General features: G+C 46.2%; 2 protein-coding genes across 16 annotated transcripts in view; one reads left to right on the forward strand and one right to left on the reverse strand.

The window, feature by feature from the left end:
- The window catches only part of RAB22A (RAB22A, member RAS oncogene family), a 66306-nt gene extending 57064 nt beyond the window's left edge, over positions 1-9242 (reverse strand). For all 5 annotated transcript variants that reach the window (XM_045053452.1, XM_011280764.4, XM_011280763.4 and 2 more), the window contains exons 1-2: positions 9110-9242; positions 8047-8126 (exon numbers count right to left, since the gene is read on the reverse strand). In XM_045053452.1, the coding sequence (XP_044909387.1) occupies positions 8047-8126; positions 9110-9145 (116 nt within the window). In that variant the 5' untranslated portion in view covers positions 9146-9242. The remainder of the gene's footprint in view (positions 1-8046; positions 8127-9109) is intronic.
- Positions 9243-9503: 261 nt separating this feature from the next.
- The window catches only part of LOC101092674 (putative serine/threonine-protein phosphatase 4 regulatory subunit 1-like), an 82951-nt gene continuing 73959 nt past the window's right edge, over positions 9504-18495 (forward strand). For 6 of the 11 annotated variants that reach the window (XM_045053448.1, XM_023251073.2, XM_045053449.1 and 3 more), the window contains exons 1-2: positions 9554-9595; positions 9748-9792. In XM_045053448.1, the coding sequence (XP_044909383.1) occupies positions 9589-9595; positions 9748-9792 (52 nt within the window). In that variant the 5' untranslated portion in view covers positions 9554-9588. Of the gene's footprint in view, positions 9596-9747; positions 9793-14412; positions 15807-16099; positions 16210-18495 lie in introns of those variants that run through there. The other 5 variants (XM_023251072.2, XM_023251071.2, XM_019826309.3 and 2 more) reach the window with 5 other exon arrangements.

Consider the following 18495-nt stretch of genomic DNA (forward strand, 5'->3'; position numbering starts at 1 on the left):
GATGCAGGAGTGAAGAGTGAAACATATCACAGTAATAGCACAAAGCACAAGAGGGAAAATGAAAGTATATTCTTGTAAGGTTCTTATACCATATGTGAAAATTGTGTATTATTTGAAGGTGGACTGAAAAAGAAGTACGTTGTAAATCCTAGTGCAACCACCAAAATAAAAAACAAAGAAACAGAGCTAACAAGCAGATAGTGGAGTTGAAATGGAATCATTAACATGGGCCAAATAGGAAAATACAGCAGGATGGTAGGTTTAAGCCAAACCATATTGATAGTTACAATAAATAAAAATGTTTTTTTCTTTTCAAATAAGTAAAAATGGTTTGTCTTTTTAAATATTTATTTTATTTTTGAGAGAATGCAAGTGGGGGAGGGGCAGAGAGAGAAGGGAACAGAGGATCTGAAGCGGGCTCTGTGCTGGCTGAGAGCAGAGAGCCCGATGTGGAGCTCAAATCCACGAACGGTGAGATCAGGACCTGAGCCCAAGTCAGACGCCTAACTGGTTGAGCCACCCAGGTGCCCCCAAAATGGTGCAAATCAGTATTATGCAACATAGCTTCTTTTCATGAGAACTGAAAGATAGCTTGTATGACTGAGGAACTAAATTTTTAATATTAACTTAAATTCAAATAGCCACATGTGGCTTTGGCAACTGTGCTGGACAGTAAAGGTCTAAACACTCCAATTTAAAAGTAGAGACTGTCAGATTAAGCTTAAAAGCAGGACCCATAATGCTGTCTACAAGAAACCTCCTTCAAATAGATGATATAAACGGGTTAAATGTAAATGGATGGGAAAAGATACGCAAACACTAATCAACAGAGAGCTGAAGAGCCTGTATTAATTTCTACAGTAAAATTCAGAATCAGGGCTATTACCAGGGAAAAAGATGTTTTATGATGGTGAGGGGGTCAAGTTATCAAGAAAAATAATGCGACACGTGGAAACACTCAATCTAAGAGCTTCAAAATACATGAACAAAAATTGATTAAATTGAACAAAAGAGAAATAGACAAATTCTCAATTCGGGTTGGATTTCAAACACTCCTGTCACTGCAAATGAGAGGGGGGGAAAACAGTAAAGATAAAGACATAAACAGTGCTGTTAACCAAGCTAACATTTATAGAACACATTTTTTTCTCGTGCACATGAACATTCGCGAAGACCATATTCTAGACCATAAAACAAATGTCAAATGTAAAAGGTTTGAAATAATAGTGAATACATTTTCTGACCACAATAGATTTAAACTAGAAATCAATAATCGAAAAATTTTGGGAAAATCCCTAATAATTAGAGGTTAGGGGCTACTTCTCAACAACCAACAGGTCAAGCAAATCACAAGGGAAATAAATACTCTGAACTAAATGAAAATGAAAATACAGTGTATCAAAATCTGTGGGATTCACTTAAACCAGTTCTTACAGGAAAATTTACAGTTCTTTTTTTTTTTTAATTAAAAAAAAATTTTTTTTAATGTTTTTATTTTATTTTTGAGACAGAGAGAGACAGAGCATGAGCCGGGGAGGGGCAGAGAGAGAGGGAGACACAGAATCCAAAGCAGGCTCCAGGCTCTGAGCTGTCAGCACAGAGCCTGATGTGGGGCTCGAACTCATGGAGCATGAGATCATGACCCGAGCTGAAGTCGGATGCTTAACTGACTGAGCCACCCAGGCGCCCCAATTTACAGTTCTGAATGCTCATATAATGAAAAAAAAAAAAAAAAAAAAAAAAAAAAAGCCCTAAAAATCAATATTGTAAACTTCCAGGTTAAAAAACTTAAAAAAAAAAAAAGAATTAGCCAAAATAAGCAAATGAGGAAAAAAAAGGAAACCCAAAGATAAAAGCAAAAATAAATGAAATAGAAAATACAGAAATATTAATGTAATAGGCTGGTTCTTTGAAAAGATCATTAAAATTAGTAAACTGGACAGATCCTAAAGATATTAAAACGATAATAAAATGTTTTAAATGAATTTTATGTCAACAAATTAAGAAATAGATACAACAGACAAATTCACTGAAAAACACAAACTACCAAAGCTTACTTGGGAAGAAATGAATACACCTGTATCTACTAAAGAAATTTAATCTGTTGTTAAAATTTTGTTTTTAATAATTAAAAAATGTTTGAGAGAGAGAGAGAGGTGAGGAGGGGCAGAGAGAGGGAGGGAGGGAGAGAGAATCTTAAGCAGGCTTCGAGCTGACAGCACAGAGCCCAACGCAGGGCTCCAACTCACAAACCGTGAGATCAGGACCTGAGTGGAGATTAAGAGTTAGATGCTTAACTGAGCCAGCCAGGCGCCCCTGTAGTTAATTTCTCTGACAAAGAAAACTCCTTACTCAGATGGCTTCATTTGTGAATCACGCCAAACCTTTAAGGAAGAAATAACACCACTTCTACATAAACCCTTGCAAAAAAGTAGAAAAGGAGAAAACATTTCCCAACTTATTTTATGAAGCCCTGATACCAAAACAAGAAAAAGACATTATAGAAAACTACAGATAATTCTTCACTTCATAGAGGCAAAAACCCTTAGCAAAATTTTAATAAATCAAACCCAATAATGTATTTTGGGGCGGGGGGTGAGAGATGGAGAGAGAATGAGTGGGGGATGGGCAGCCAGCAGTGAGCCCCATGTGGGGCTCGAACTCATGAACCATGAGATCATGACCTGAGCTGAAGTTGGACGCCTAACCGGCGGAGCCATCCGGGTGCCCCCAAACCCAATAATGTATTAAATAACGCACAATAACCAAGTGAAATTTTTCCTAGGAACACATTTAATATTTTAGTATAGATTGTTGTTATCCACTATTTTAAGACTAAAAAAGAAAATAAGAACAGTTCAAAACATGTAAAAACAAAACACAAAACAAAACCCCCTGACAGAATTCAACATAATTCCTGATGAAAGATCTCACTGATTTAGGGATAGATGAGAACATTTTCTTTTCAACCTGACAGTGGGCACCTATAAAAAAACCTAGGGCCTAACCATCTAACTTAATGGTAAAAGATCCAATGTTTCCCACCCCAAGATCGGGAATAAGGTAAAGACATCTGCTCTTACCACTTCTCAACAAAGTACTGGAGGTCTCAGCAAATGTAATATGGCAAGCAAAAAAATAAATAAATAAAAAAATAAAATAAAATAAAAAATAAAAGACATACCGATTGGAATGGAAGAGGTAAAACAGTCTATTACCTAGGACATGATTGTACACCTAAGAAAATCCCAAAGCATCTATGAAAAAAGTGCCTGAACTAAGTAAATTTAGGAAGTCACAAGATACAAGGCCAACACACATAAATAAAATTTATTCTATATTTCAGCAACAAACAATTAAAAATTGAATTTAGGGCGGTGCCTGCGTGGCTCAGTCGGTTAAGCGGCTGACTTTGGCTCAAGTCATAACCTCGCGGTTCATGAGTCCAAGCCCCACAGTGGGCCCTGCAGTGACAGTGTGGAACCTGCTTCAGATCCTCTGTCTCCCTCTCTTTCTGCCCCTCCCCCACTCATGCTCCCACCCTCCCTCTCAAAAATAAAAACATTAAAAAAAATTGAGATTCCAGGAAACTACCCCCAAAACCAAGAGCACACTTTACACACTGTATGTTAGCCAAATTGACAATAAATTACATTAAAAATAAATTGAAATTAGGGGCAGCTGGGTGGCTCAGTTGGTTAAGCACTGACTTTTTTTTTTTTTTTTAATCTTTGAGAGACAAAGTATGGGGGGGGGGGGGCGGGGGAAGGGAGGAACAGAGGGAGAGGGAGACACAGAATCCAAAGCAGGCTCCAGGCTCTGAGTTGTCAGCACAGAGCCCGACATGGGGCTCAAACTCACGAATCACAAGTTCACGACCTGAGCTGAGTTGGAGGCTCAACGGATTGAGCTACCCAGGCGTCCCGCGGCTGACTCTTGAGTTCAGCTCAGGTCATGATCTCAGTCATGAGCTTGAGCCTCGCGTTTGGCTCCATGCTGAGCATGAGTTTGCTTGGGATTCTCTCTCCCCCCCCCCCCCATCTCTCCTTCTCTCTCTGCCCCACCCCTGCTCGTGTGCTTGCTCTCACGTGCCCTCTCTCTCTCTCTCTCTCAAAATAAATAAATAAAAACTGAAATAAAAAAAATTCCATCTGCTAATCATAAAAACAAACTACTTGGGAAAAATTTAACAAAATATGTGCAAAGCCTGCACACTGACAACTAAAAAACTTTGTGGACAGAAATCAGAAATAAATTAGTGCACAATTATGCCATGTTTACAGATAAGAAGACACAATATTGTTAAGATGTCGACTGTCTCCAAATTATTCAGTAGATTAGCTATATTCCCAATGAAAATTTCAGGGTTTTTTTGTTTTTCTTTTCTTCACAAATTGGGCATTACGATTCTAAAGTTCAAATAGAAATATAAAGGACTGAGAGGAGTCAAACAGATTTTTAAAAATATGAATACAATGGCCATACACTGCCTGATTTCAACATTTGCAGATTTCAAGATGTCTACAAATCTACAGCAACCAGGGCCACGTATCGTACTAGCACTACGATACACAAATGGGTCCATGCAACAGAAATGGACCCACACATACATACTAATTTTTGACAGAGGCGCCAAGGTAATTTAATTAAATAAATGCAGAATTCATCATTAACAAATGTTGCTATAATGACTAGACTGACACATGGGAAAAAATGATCCTTGACTTCCTTCGCACAGTAAACTACAGCTAGTAGAATTAAGTCACAAACTAAGATTTCAAACATAAAGGCGTAAGAACTCTAAACAAAAGCATAGGAGAAAATCTTGATGATTTTGGATGGATGCGTAAGACACAAAAAACATGAACTATAAAAATAATTGATACACTGGACTTGATCAAAAAACACCTTTGCTCTTTAAAAGAAACTGTAATCAAAAGTTTAAGAAGAAAGTTTTTGAAGTGTGGAAGTTAACTAGTTGTTGGCGTTGAGGGAAGTGAGTGGCAGGGGGGACGGCAGCAACTATGAGGCGGGAGAACGGGGGGTGGCCAGGTCCTGGAGTTCAGGGGAGGCTCCAACACCACTTACCAGGTGTTGGCGCGCTGGAGGGCAACCCTTATCTTCCCTAGTTCTCTTCCTCCGTGATCATGCTCCCTTGTTGTCTTCTCCTCTCCCACCCCCCAACGCTTGTTTTGCAAACGTAGGTCTTCCCCAGCTGTGTCCTGCTCCCCACGTTTCCCACGAGCGCTCTCATCCCCCCCCACAACTCAACTTCACCTGTGCACTGTAATCTCAAGTCAACTTCTCCAGGCTTCCCCTTAGGGCCAGGCCCATATTTCCAACCCGTGATTTGGACCTCGTCCCCTGCAGAACTTGGTAGCCATCCCTCTTCCTAAGGCCCTCACTCCTCCCATACTCATGGGCCTTCCCTAATGGCCACATATGTCATACAGGGTGGGGTGAGGGGAAGCATGGGCCCTAGGAGCCATCAGGCCTGGACTTAAATTGGAGCTTTCTGTGGAAAATGGGAATTTAGACATTCTGCCCCTCCTACCTCCCTCTGCACCTATGCCCTCCGTCCATCTTTGGGAAATGGAAATTAAAACCAGAATGAGGTACTACCATGCACCCTCCAACACAGCTAAAATTAAAGACTGCGTAATCCACTCATCTTCCAAATTTTTTTTTTTAATTTTTTTTCAACGTTTTTTATTTATTTTTGGGACAGAGAGAGACAGAGCATGAACGGGGGAGAGTCAGAGAGAGAGGGAGACACAGAATTGGAAACAGGCTCCAGGCTCCGAGCCATCAGCCCAGAGCCTGACGCGGGGCTCGAACTCACGGACCGCGAGATCGTGACCTGGCTGAAGTCAGACGCTTAACCGACTGCGCCACCCAGGCGCCCCTCATCTTCCAATTTTTAAACAGGGCTTCCAGATGCTTTACACCTCCACTGTTTCCCTCAAGAATCAGCCATTCCTTTATGTTTGGCCAAGCCCCTGTTACCTATCGTGCTCTCAGCACACTCCCATGTTTCTCTTTTGTAGCACAGATAAAGGTCCAATAAATCATTTCCTGCACGTTAGTTTTAGGATGTATCTCTTTCCTCCTTGTAGGGAAGGTCCACCAGGGCAGGAACCGATTCTATCTACATTAGGGGTTGGCCAACTTTCTGAGAAGGGCCAAACAGCGTATATTTTCAACTTTCTGGGCTACAGGACCTCAGTCACAACTATTCAACTCTACCATTGTAGCCAGAGAGCAGTGGACACAGTATGTGCGTAAGTACAACTGTGATTCGGTAAAGTTTTATCTATAAAAACAGCAGGGAGGCCAAAGGTCCAGTCTGCTGACCCCTGGCTTAAATTACCAACACCCAGTCCAGCATGTGGCATATAGAAAGCGCTCAATGGATAAAAAAAAAAAAAAGCCCTTGTTTCTTGTTTTTGTCAACTCGATGGAAACCAGTACGGAGGGAAGGTGGTTTTAGTGGGATGCTGGGGGTGGAATGGAGACAACAGTAGGTCCAAGAGGGAACAGCAGTTGAGGCAGCAGCAACCTCTCTTCCAGGAGTTCCCGCCACCGGCACGGCAGGCTTGAAAAATGGTATGGTCTTAGGACAGCAGGTGAGTCGGGGACACGTTTGCAGGCCGTGACAAGGAGGCGGGGCGCGGGAAGAAGAAAGGGACAAGTGGTGATGAGGGGGCTCCAGGGCTCAGGTGTGAGGGGAGTTGGTCACAAAAGGAGGAAGATACCTGCGGAGGCCGAGAGAAAAGAAACCGGGACAAGTGGAAGGAAATGAAGGGAAAACCTCATCTTCCTCTTGCCTGTGAAATGTGAGCCAAGACCCCCCTGGTGAAGAGAGCGGGAGTCAAGGTGGGGAACCCCAGCGTCTGCCAGCCTGGGGAAGTGGACGCCCAGGACGGGGCTGCTGGCCTCATCACCACCACCGGAACCATACCCCTCCTGTTGTGTCTCCTCGTCTGAGAGAGCACTTTTCACCAAGGTGGTGTCTGCGTATTCCAGAGCCGTGTTTCCAGCTCTGACCTGGTGTGAAATGTGTCACGCACTGAGTCACCAGCACTACTTGCTATCACTTCCTGTCACTTCGCTTTCTCAGGCAGGTAGCAACAGGCAGGCCCGAAGGCGGATGAGGTCACGTTTTACACAAGTGCACATACGCAGTTCTTTCTTGAAGGATACAGAAAGGCATTTTAATTTCAGAACGATAGTGGTGGTTTCACCTCCATGCCCGCAAACGGGATTGTGTACGTTGTAAACTGTTTCTGCAGGAGCACTGAATGTTTCTTTAAATGGAAGATACCATTTGATTGGGGGTTTGCAATAAAAATAGCATAGCAGCTATTTAATTTTATAAGCCATGCACAGTAGTAAAACCTGTAAGACACAACTTCTCGCAGCAAAAGTCTTAGTATTACAATACTTAGTTACCCTGAAAGGTTTTCTCACAGTCAAAAACCTATATAGCCAGTCAGTTTCACTTACCCAAAGAACCAGACACCAGGAAAAACCTGCCATTTCAACATTAATGTATTAATTCATGATTCCTACTTGCGCAGGAATGTATGAGGAGACAGGAGCAGTGGTGACGCGGCCAGAAGTGCTGTCCTGGGCGTCCACTTACCCATGTGCCAGCCCTCCCAGTCTGACAGATGCCTCCCACTTTTCAGGAAAAGAACTAAAACCATCTAAGTATCTTTCGGTTGATGTCCCTGAAAGAGTATTACCAGGACCTCTTTTCTTCTGCTTTATTTCAAGATGTAATTGTCGTTCATATTTACAGACTGAAGTACACTCTACCTGAAACTTTAACTTGTATTTTTAGTTTGAAGTGTTCACCTTACAAATCAAAAGACAACTTTCCCAAAACACACCGGTCCTCACTGTACTTTCAAGTCCTTCCAGAGATGATGGAGACTGCCACCGGTGAACGCATACCCACTCCCTCTCCCGTAACACACTTTTTAATTTGGAAGGACTTCCAATACACCTTTAGCTACATATTCAACAGATTTAATCTCTTACCCTATTGTTGGGTTGATGTTCGGATCAAAACTGTCTTCCACGAACCGCCATACGATGCTCGATTTACCTACACCTGTATCCTGAAAGAGAAGGGAGACACACAAATAAATCTCCTTGCTTGCCGACAGCGAAAACTACATTGGGCCATGGGTTCAGGATTTCAGAAAAATCACTGTACATGCTAAGTTTCAGAAGTTAAGAGACACAAAGAAGGTTTTCATAAACATCCAGCGGGAGTAATTAGATTTCAAAATGCACTGCAGGAGAGGGGTTTTGCAGTTTTTAGGAGCCATTAGAATCTTGTGAAAAACCCAAAGTTGCTGCTTAGTGTGAAAAGTGACAAACTCTCTTGTTAACGTGTATAAGTAAACTATGAACTCTTGAATTCCTTCTGAGTAATCCCTGATAAATCACAGCCCCACCCTATTTGGGAAGGGGGAAGGCTAGTTATTGGAATCCCTTTCACTCTCTAAAGCAGCAACTCAGGCAAGAGAGCATTCACTGCGCAAAGCGGGATCTCAAGAGGCAAAGCTGCCCTGACAAGGCAGGAAGCTGAAGCTTCCAACTAGTTCTTGGAGTTTCGTGATCTGAACTTTCCCCCAAGAAAGTAACTCTGCGAGAAGGGGGGGGGGGGGTGATCCCACAGGTTCAAAAACTCCAAACAAACGAGAAAGGAGAGGACACTGCTTGTAAAACCTGAAGACCTGCTATTGGTTTCACTCTGGAAGACTTGGCCAACTTCTAACTAGTACCTTAGTAGGAAACTATTTGGGAGCTGCTCTCAACCTAGATGCAACGGAGAGGCAGGGAAGGCTCCTCACCCTCTGGGGGCGGGAGGAGTCCTTGGGCTCCAGGGAGGAACACGGCAGAGGGTCCCTCCGGCCAGGAGGACCCTCAGGGGCGGGTGGCAAGGGGGGCAAGGATGACCCGGGGGCCGGAGGGAGGGTCCCGGGGCAAGTCCCGCACGGAGGCTGGGGGAAGGGGCGGAGGGGACTTGGGCACGCTTGGGTCCTCGGCCTCCCCGGCCTCCCGCGGCCCTCCCGGCCGGCCAGCCGCCACTCACCCCCAGCAGACACACTTTGAGCTCCCTCAGCGCCATGGCCCGGGAGCCAGGGGCGCGGGCCCGCCGCCGCCCTAAGTTGAAGAGGGAGAGGCCGGGCCCAGCACGAGCATCCCCCGGCGGCGCCGCCGCACGGCTCAGCCCCGGCCGCGGGGCGCGCAGAGGCGGCGGCCGTCCGCTCGCCAGCCCTCGGCCCGTCCCGTCCGCCGCCAGCCGCGCGGGGCCCGCCTCAGCAGCCCGGACGGTGCTCCGGCCTCCCGGGCGCCGCTGCCGCCGCCATCTTGGGACGCCTTGCCGGGTCACCTGACCTCCCCGCCCACCTCGGCAGCCACCTTCGCCGGGAGGGCGGGGTCGGCCGGCGCCGCGAGGCTCGCGGGGAGGTGCCGGCCCTGGGGGGCGGGGCCCGGAGCCCTAGGCCCCGCCCCTCGCCCCGGTCCCGCCCCCCCCCCCCGCGCGGACCCCGCCTCCTGGCCCATCCCAAGATGGCGGGTGAGTGGGGTTGGCTCCCTGGGCGCAGGGGCGGCCCCCTCCCCCCCAAGCCGGACCACCCCAGGAGGCCCGGGGACCCCCGCCCGTCCCTGAAACCGCCTGCCGCGGTCCCCCTCCTTATGTGTAACTCTTGTGTGTTTCTTGGTTTTCAGAGATCCCTCTGTACTTTGTGGACTTGCACGATGACTTAGACGATTGTAAGTATCAGTTGGGGCGCCCCCGCCCCTCCCGGGGAACCTCTCACGGAATTCGGGGTGCACGGAACGCCGCGGGAGAGTTACAGGCCAGGCCCTCCCTGTTGGGACAGAAGAACAGGACCCCCAACTTCCTGGATGCACTGGTGGCGGTCCCTCCTCACTGGGCGGAGCCGGGCGAGGATGGGGAGCCCTCCCCTCCTGAGGGAGGATTTTGGTCGTTGTTGGGAAACTTCTGACTTCCGGTCACTTTCTTTCTCTTCCTCCTCCTCGCCCGCGGCGGCCGGGGAGGGTCCGGGGGCTTGCCCCAAGTCCTGGTGACTGGGGGCGAGAGGAGGCGCGGCCACCTTGCACCCTCCACTTTTTCCCTGGGACTTTTCCCAGTGCCGCGGAGTTTCAGAGTTTGGTTGGTCCCGCCCTCCGTGTGGCCGGCCACAGACTTGCACGGACTTCTCACGTGGACTGGCCACAAGCCCAGCTCCATCACTTCTCCCAAGGAGCCCCTTTGGCGCCTTCCTTCCTGGGGTGGGTCTCCTAAACTTGGCCCTTCCTGCGCTCTCCTTCTCTTAGGAATCGCCTTAAGGACTGAGGGCTGGGGGAGGTGTCATCCTGTAAATGCAAATCCCCATTTGTGGTAAATGAAGCATTTCCTTTCCGTTCAACAAACATTTCTTGAGCACCTACTTGTTCTGGGCCAGGCCACGTGCAGCTCCCTAGACCTACAAAGAAGAACCAGAAACAGGGGCAGCGCCCAGGGGTTCACAGTCCAGGAGGAGAGCTGACTTGTAAACAAAACGACCGAACCCCGGGATGCTTGGCTGGTAAAGGAGTCCTGACGGTTTTCCTTACCTGACGAATCACCCCAAAACTTAATGACTTAAACCGACAGCATTTTATTACCGCTAACAGTTCTGTGGGTTGACTGGGTGATACAGAAGCTTCGTGTGTTCTCCGTTGAACTCTGGGAAGGTGAGAAGGTCCGAGATGGCTTCACGCGCAGGAGATCTCACAGGACTGTCAGACAGGAGCTCTGTTCTCCAGGTGTCTTTTCCACTTGGTTTGGTTGGGATTCTCAAAGCATGGTGGCTGCAGGCACCTCTTTTCTGGCGGCTCACGTCCTTGTCTTTTTTGTATATATGTACCAAAAGGAACTAAGACTCTAGGAAAAAATAATTATGATTTTACTTTGGCCTTGTTTGAGCAAGTACTGGGTATTTGGACCTAATACTAGAGGACGCCTTAAATATTCTGTAGCAGACTGCTGAAGACTTGCCCCAACAGAGAAGGAAACTACCATTATGGCTTTGAATATACCCATGCCTTGTGTATTGCAAGTTTGGGAGTCTGGTGGGGCTTCCTGTGTGAGGGGTGGGAGCTGCGAGGTGCTGACTTTACCATGCAATTGATTTAAAAGCCACGGGAGGCTGGCCTGTCTCCCCCCCCCCCCCCGCAAGCCCCCGGTCTCACCCTTATACCTTACTGTGCTGGTATTGGGAGGCATTATCACACCGTGGTTGACAGACAGCAAGGACCCTGAGGTCCTGTGAGCCACTTCTTTCCTTTTAGCTCAATGTGTGACGTAACAATTTTTATAGTCCATGAATTCATTATTATTTTCATCATCACTAGTGCTGGGCTTTCGTGTAAGATTTTCTGATCCAGTGTTTATGGCTACTACTCTGGGAGGTGGAGGAGATTGTTCCAGTTTTGCAAGTGATAAACCAGAATCCGAGAAGTGGAGTAACTAACTCATCCAGTCTGCTACAGCTCATAAGTGATCGAACCAGCAGTCCCACTCTGTTCCTTTTGACCCTTGTCCTTTTTTTTCCTGCCGCCCAGATCAACCTCAAATATTCTGAACCTAATGGTAGGGGCACGGCTGTCAGTTTGAGTGGTTTTGTGTCGTCTTCCTTGGGGGTTTTGTCCAAGCGATGCGCTAACTGCTTCATTGAGGCGGTCAGTCGCTGTGGGCAGGGACACAGGTCACCCTTTTTATAACACAATGTCCTGTATGAGCTAGGCGTTTAATTAATTAATTACAGTTGTGACTTGGAACAGTAATGGATTGCAAGGCTTGTCTGATTTACTTGGTGATTCTTGATTAAATTTGACTAACTTAAAAAAAAAAAAAGAAAGCCTTAATGAATGGATGCCTTGTTTTTTAAAAATCATTCAGAGTCTTCAGGCCATCGCAGCACAGAAAAAATTTAATTTTACAGAGTTAGCTTGCTAAATTCCTTCTCTCGAGAGCAGACAGTGTGTGCGGTGGCCTGGCATATTGGTCCCGGTGGAGGATTGCGCTGGAAAGTGGAGCTTTGTGAGTTTGTGCCTAAGGGGCCTATGAATTTGCTTACAGCATGTGCAGCCTGAAGAGGTATTACTCTCAGTAAGGTTTGTTGGCCAATTAGAATGTAAGCCTGTGTCGGTGGTAGGTGGGAAAAAAAAAAAAACAAACCAAAAAACACCCCGAGCGCAATCCATTGTGGATGAAAAGACACCTAAGTGACCTATCAGCAAGTTCGATATATGGTCATACTTGGGCTCTTAGTTGAACAAACCAGCTTTAACAAGACATTATTGAGACAGCTGGGGAAAATTGAACTTGGACTGGGTGGTAGCTGGTGGTAAGGATTATTATGAATTCTGTCAGATGTGATAGTCGTATCACAGTTTCGTTCAAAGGAGAAAAGGCCTTATCTAACAGAAACAAGCAAGTTTTTATGGGCAAAATGATTTGATGCGGGAGGTCTGCTTTCGGATACCGCAGCAAACAATAAACAGGCACAAAGTTGGGAGGAAGGATAAGGGGGAGAAGAAGGGCAGAATATTGATACTTGTTGAGGCTGGTTGCTGGGGACGGCGGGCTTATTATACTGTTCTCTCTGTTTTTGCGTATGTGTGAAAATGTCCACAGTACAGTTTTTAAATTTTTTTTTTCCAACGTTTATTTATTTTTGGGACAGAGAGAGACAGAGCATGAACGGGGGAGGGGCAGAGAGAGAGGGAGACACAGAATCGGAAACAGGCTCCAGGCTCTGAGCTGTCAGCCCAGAGCCCGACGCGGGGCTCGAACTCACGGACCGCGAGATCGTGACCTGGCTGAAGTCGGACGCTTAACCGACTGCGCCACCCAGGCGCCCCCACAGTACAGTTTTTAAAAGATGAAAGTTTCAGCTGTGACCAAACATCTGCACAAAGAGTTGGAAAGCTGGATTCCCAGTTCTGAAGGCACTACACAGTTACAGTAAGATGCATTTTTAGCTTCAAAAGACAGACTGGTAGACTGTATTAGCATTTAGGGAACAGTGTGTTTGTTTTCAGAGGCTTAGTTTTTAAGAGGTATCTATCTATGAAAGAAGTTGGAGAGGGCATGCTTCTATTGAATGGAAAACCTAGGTGTCCACAAATGATATCTGAACTTTTGTAGAAAATAGAATTATTAAGTCAGAGGAATATAGACAACCTACTTGGATCTTATTGCTGGAGGGAGCAGTGTATGTTTAAGCTTGAATAAGAGACATCCTCCAGAGCAAAAAGCATTCCATTTCACCTGCTTTGTTCCAAGTTTGTAAAAATGTTCTGTTCAAGGACCACGGGCAAACTGTGTGCCCCCGAAGTGGAGAAGCTATATTCATTTGAGCCCAGAACCAAACCATTGAACTCTTTCTCTGAACTGTAAGATACACTTGAATCAAGGATTGTCAACTAAAACCCCCCAAAACCTTCCCTGTTAAGTGAACTAGTTTGAACAGGAGCAGGAACTTGAGTATGCTGATACTTGTGAAATAGAATACAATCCGGACACATGGCACTATTCTCTAAATCAGAGATGGGCAATTTTGGTTCTATACAGGCTCTGATAGTAAATATTTTAGGCTTTGTGGGCTGGAAGGTCTGACGCATCCAGTCGAGTCTGCTGTTGTAACCTGGAAGGACTCACAGACATGCCTAAATGAATGGGCACGGCTATTTTCTAATAAAACTTTATTTACACATACACCCAAGGGGCTGGATTCGGTCCACGGGCCAAATCATTCCGATCTCATTCTTTCAGAGCCTCTGAGCGCATTAGCTAAGGCAACCTTAACAGACTGTCTTTCCCACCAGGTTCGGTTTGAAGAGCTGACCTCTTTGCTAGTACAGCCTCTGTTTTGTTAAGTAACCCCTGACATACTGCTCAGGGTTCACATCTCATTTTTCCTGTTGGTGTACTGGGGATAAAAACATGTACCTCTTTCCTCCCAGCAGGATGAGGTGGCAAGGAACAAAAGAGTCAGAGTGGTGGACTCAGTATCAACTTTGCTTCCCCTCTGATCATCATAACGCATTTTACTTTTGTTGCTCTGTATTTTCCATTTCCTGTGAGACAAACAGATGAACATCACAGATTCCCTGAAATTGTCTCTGTTTAAAAAGAGAGGGTTTTTTTGTTGTTGCTGTTGTTGTTGTTGTTGTTTGTTTTGTTCTTCTTTTTAGAAAGTGTTTTTCTAATGTTGGTTTATTTTTAAGAGACAGAGAAACGGAGCGTGAGCGGGGGAGGGGCAGAGAGCGAGGGAGACACCGAATCCGAAGCAGGCTCCAGGCTCCGAGCTGTCAGCACAGAGCCCGACGCGGGGCTCGAACTCACAGACCACTAGAGATCATGACCTGAGCCACCCAGCTGCCCTCAGGCAGAGTATTTTTAACTTTATTTTGTTACCAAGCAAAGCTCCCAAGGGGCACAAAAAGACTACGTCACTGGCCCCAGGCAACACAGCTAGTCATTGGCAGAGGTGGGATTCAGACCAGGGAGTCTGGGCTACGGAATTTGTACAAAGCTGCCATGCTTTGGCTTTAGTGCATGACTAATATTTACTAAGGACCTATTAAGTCCCGGGCACTACACTAGGCCTTATGGACACAGAGGAGAATAAATCAAACAGCATTTCTGCTCTCACGGAGCTTTCAGTCCTTCGGCAGAGATAGCCTTGGAAAAGCCAACATAAATGAGTGAGCTAAGTTCGGGAGCGGTGGTGTAGGACGTGTGTGACAGGTGAGTGTGATCAGAAGTGCCAGGCAGGGCTGTTGGAGCGACGGAGTTGCTGCTTTACCTTGAGTGGCCAGAGAAGGCTTGTCAGGAGCTCTGACAGGTGCTCTAGGATTTGAATAACAAGACGGAGATGTTTCCTCGTGGAGCTGGAGAAGGCGCCCGGGCATGGCAGACAGCAAGGGCGCAGGCTCGGAGGCTGGACGGGCTTGTTGTTGGCCAGGACTTGTGCATCTGGAGCACGCTGAGCCCTGGACACAGGAATTGGAGGAGGGGGGACACTCCCACATGTGACCTTTGGTCCCTCACGGGATAAGGGGTTTGCCTTTTGCTCAAGGGGCCAGGGGGGTGCCACTGGAGAGTTCTAGTCAGAGTAGTGCCCAAAGCTGAGTTACATTGTAAAGGACAGACTGTGGAGAAACAAGCCAGGCCTGGAAAAAGCGCTGTGGTCCAGGGATCCAGGCAAGGGCAATGGGGTCTCGATGGCGGGGGTGGGTGTGAGAGCAGCGAGTGGGGTCGATAGATAGTTCTGACAGGGGAGTCAGCTCAGAGACAGACCCTGTGCCTCCCTCCACCCAGGCTGGGCTGGGCACCTCTCCTCGTCCTCCCTGAACCCTGTGGTGGCATGTAAGCCCAGCATGGCCAGATGTCCGTTCTTGTCCATCAGGGCCGCTCTTCCCCATCTTGGATCCCCAGGGTCTAGCATGCTGAGTGGCAGCACAACAGACCTGCAGAAGTTCACGCTGAATAAGTACACCAGGCATTATGCGAGGGTGGAGTTCGTATTTTCCACCTGACACACTTGAGGCGTGGACAGGAGGTCCCGGGGACACAGTCTGGGAGGCCACCGGAAAGCCCCCTTGTAGGGTTCCGGAGCAGACTTAGGACTGAAGAGAGTCATTACTGGTGGGTGGAAGCCTGAGCCGAGGAACGGAGCCCCGGGCAGCAGAAGCTTCCAGTAGCGGAGCCCTGGAGAACAAATATCCCAGCGGTAAGAAACGAGGGGACCCTTGAAGCCAAGGGTTTGGTTTCTTTGGGTTGTTCCGTTTGGGTCGATCATCTCTGCCACTTGCCACAGAAGGGTCAGGTGAGGTGGGGACTGAAGGGCAGCCACGGGCTCTGGTAGTTCGGAGGGTCTACGGTGACCTCAGTGCGAGCTTTTCCAAGGCAGCCAAGGAGCAGAAGCCAGACCAGAATCAGTTGGGAAGGCACGAGGAGCTAAGGCAATGTCACGTTTAGTTCACTAGCTGAGTGGTCACTTACTGACTAGCCCTTGTATTGCAGGCACTGGCTAGCAGTTGGGCACTTTTGGGAATGGTCGCCGTTCTTGTGAGCTCACAGCCCGGCAGGGGGAAAACAGACCCTTTGAAGGAGAAGCAGCTGGAAGGATTGAGGTCAGTTGCTTTTCTTGGATAGAAGAGCCCAGAACACATTTGCATTATTTATATCTACTCTGAAACCCTTAAAAAATATATATAGTGTATAGTATATATCATATGTATATCATATGATATATATTATATATGTATAATTTGAATGGCCCAACAATTCTACTTTAAGATGTGAACATATTCTTCTCAAAACAACTTGGTCATAGTAGCATTATTCTTTCTTTTGTCTTAAATCTTAAGCACTCTTTGTGGTTTCAGAGCCTTGTTAACTTTATCCATAGATTAACACTTTAGATATATTGAATAGGTTAGGGGAAAAAAAGTCATGTAATAATAATTTATTGTCTATGTACTGTTACCTGACATTGTATTATTTACTCTGGGTAAATTTTCTTAGTAATTCTAGAACTGATAATTTTTTCTCTCACACTGCATATGTATTATATATATATATAATTTGTTGTTTTTATTTTTTATTTTTAAATTTTTTATGGAAGTGTAATTAACATAGTGTTATGTTAGTTGTGCACTATAACGATCAACAATTCTATACATTACTCACTGCTCATCATGATAAGTGTGCTCTTACTAAATTTTTTTTATGTTTATTTTTGAGAAAGAGAGAGAGAGAGAGAGAGCGAGCGAGCATGAGCGGGGGAGGGGCAGAGAGAGGGAGACACAGAATCCGAAGCAGGCTCCAGGCTCTGATCTGTCAGCACAGAGCCCGACGCGGGGCTCGAACTCACGAGCCGTGAGATCATGACCTGAGCCGAAGTCAGATGCTTTATTGACTGAGCCCCTCAGGTGCCCCACAATAAGTGTGCTCTTAATCTCGTTTATCTGTTTCACCCATCAAATAGTAGCACTATTCTCAATAGTCAGAAACGGGAACCCACCCACACATCCATCATGAATACAATCCATCATGGATTATGAATTGTGGTTCCATTCATACAAGGAAAACTAGCTATAATAGTGAATGATCTAGGAGTCTACCTAATAATGTGGATGAACTTCGCAAACATAATAATGAGTGATCGAAGCCAGACACAAAAGGGTACATACTGCACGATGGCATTTATACGAACTACAAGAACAAGCAAAGCTAATGGCATCCGGGCTGTTTGAAGGCAGGAGAGTGGTCATCCTTGGGGTAGGAGAGGAAGTGGAAGGGGGCCGAGGGGCTTTTGGAGGTGCTGGTAAAATTGTTGAGCCGAGTGCTGGTCACCCCAGTGTGTTCAGTTTGTGAAAATCCTTCAAGTGGAACGCTTGCTATTTGTACACTTTTCCATATAGTGTTATGCTTGGATTTTCTAAAAGGCACTGATTTTTAGAATCAAGGTGCAAGGGAGAGTATAACCAGGGACTGAGGAGAAGGAGTCCATGAAAAGGGAAAGATGACATACTGACTTTTTTTAAAACAGCTTTTTATTTATTTAAGTCATCTCTACACCCATCCTGGGGCTTGAATTCACCACCCCAATCAAGAGTCCTGTGTTCTGCTGACTGAGCCAGTCAGGCGCTCCCTAAAGCGAAAGACGACAGAGCAGAAAGAGTGGAAGACTTGTGGGGGTTGGATTGTATGAGACCAGAATAGAGCTTGGTGCATCCATAGAAGAGTGTGCTTCTTTCCTAGAAGAAGGAGGGCGGCCTTCCTGGCAGCTTGGCCAAGGTGGTCAGTAGAGAAGTGACTTTATGTTGGTCGGCATTGCTTGACGATTTCAAGTATTTTGAACAGTAGGAATGTCGAGACCCACGCGCACATACACAAAGCCCAAAGTTGTTGGTTTTGTCTTACAACCTGTTTTCCTTTTCGAATCTGCCTCACATCTGACTGGAGGAGTCACTGCATATTTAAGTAATATCTTTCCATTCAGTAATATTATGTAACGCCTGGCACTCTCCCACCTCCTCTAACTCCATCCCCAACCTGGTGAGTCGGCAGGAAGATGGAGATGTGTAATGTCAGAATGGAGCACATGCTCTGCTTTGAGCTGCAGAGTTCTTTCCTATCAGGTAGCCCGAGTAAATGTTTCCCGTTAACCGTCAATGTAAAAGTCAGAGTCATAAATAATGACAGGTTTTGGAAGCCGTGATTAAAGCCACAAATCAAAGGGGAATTTCCATGTATGCATGGTGTGGAAAGGACGGCTGCTCATGAATTAAGTTGGTCTTTTCGGCCAGCCCATTGCGTAGCGCTAGTAATAACCATCAGTAGCCCTCAAAGATTTGCAGTATAAAACATTAGGCATTGTAAAAAAAAAAAAAAAAAACGTTGAAAAAAAATAA

This window comes from Felis catus, chromosome A3 (assembly GCF_018350175.1).
Source record: "Felis catus isolate Fca126 chromosome A3, F.catus_Fca126_mat1.0, whole genome shotgun sequence".
NCBI classification, from domain to species: domain Eukaryota; kingdom Metazoa; phylum Chordata; class Mammalia; order Carnivora; family Felidae; genus Felis; species Felis catus.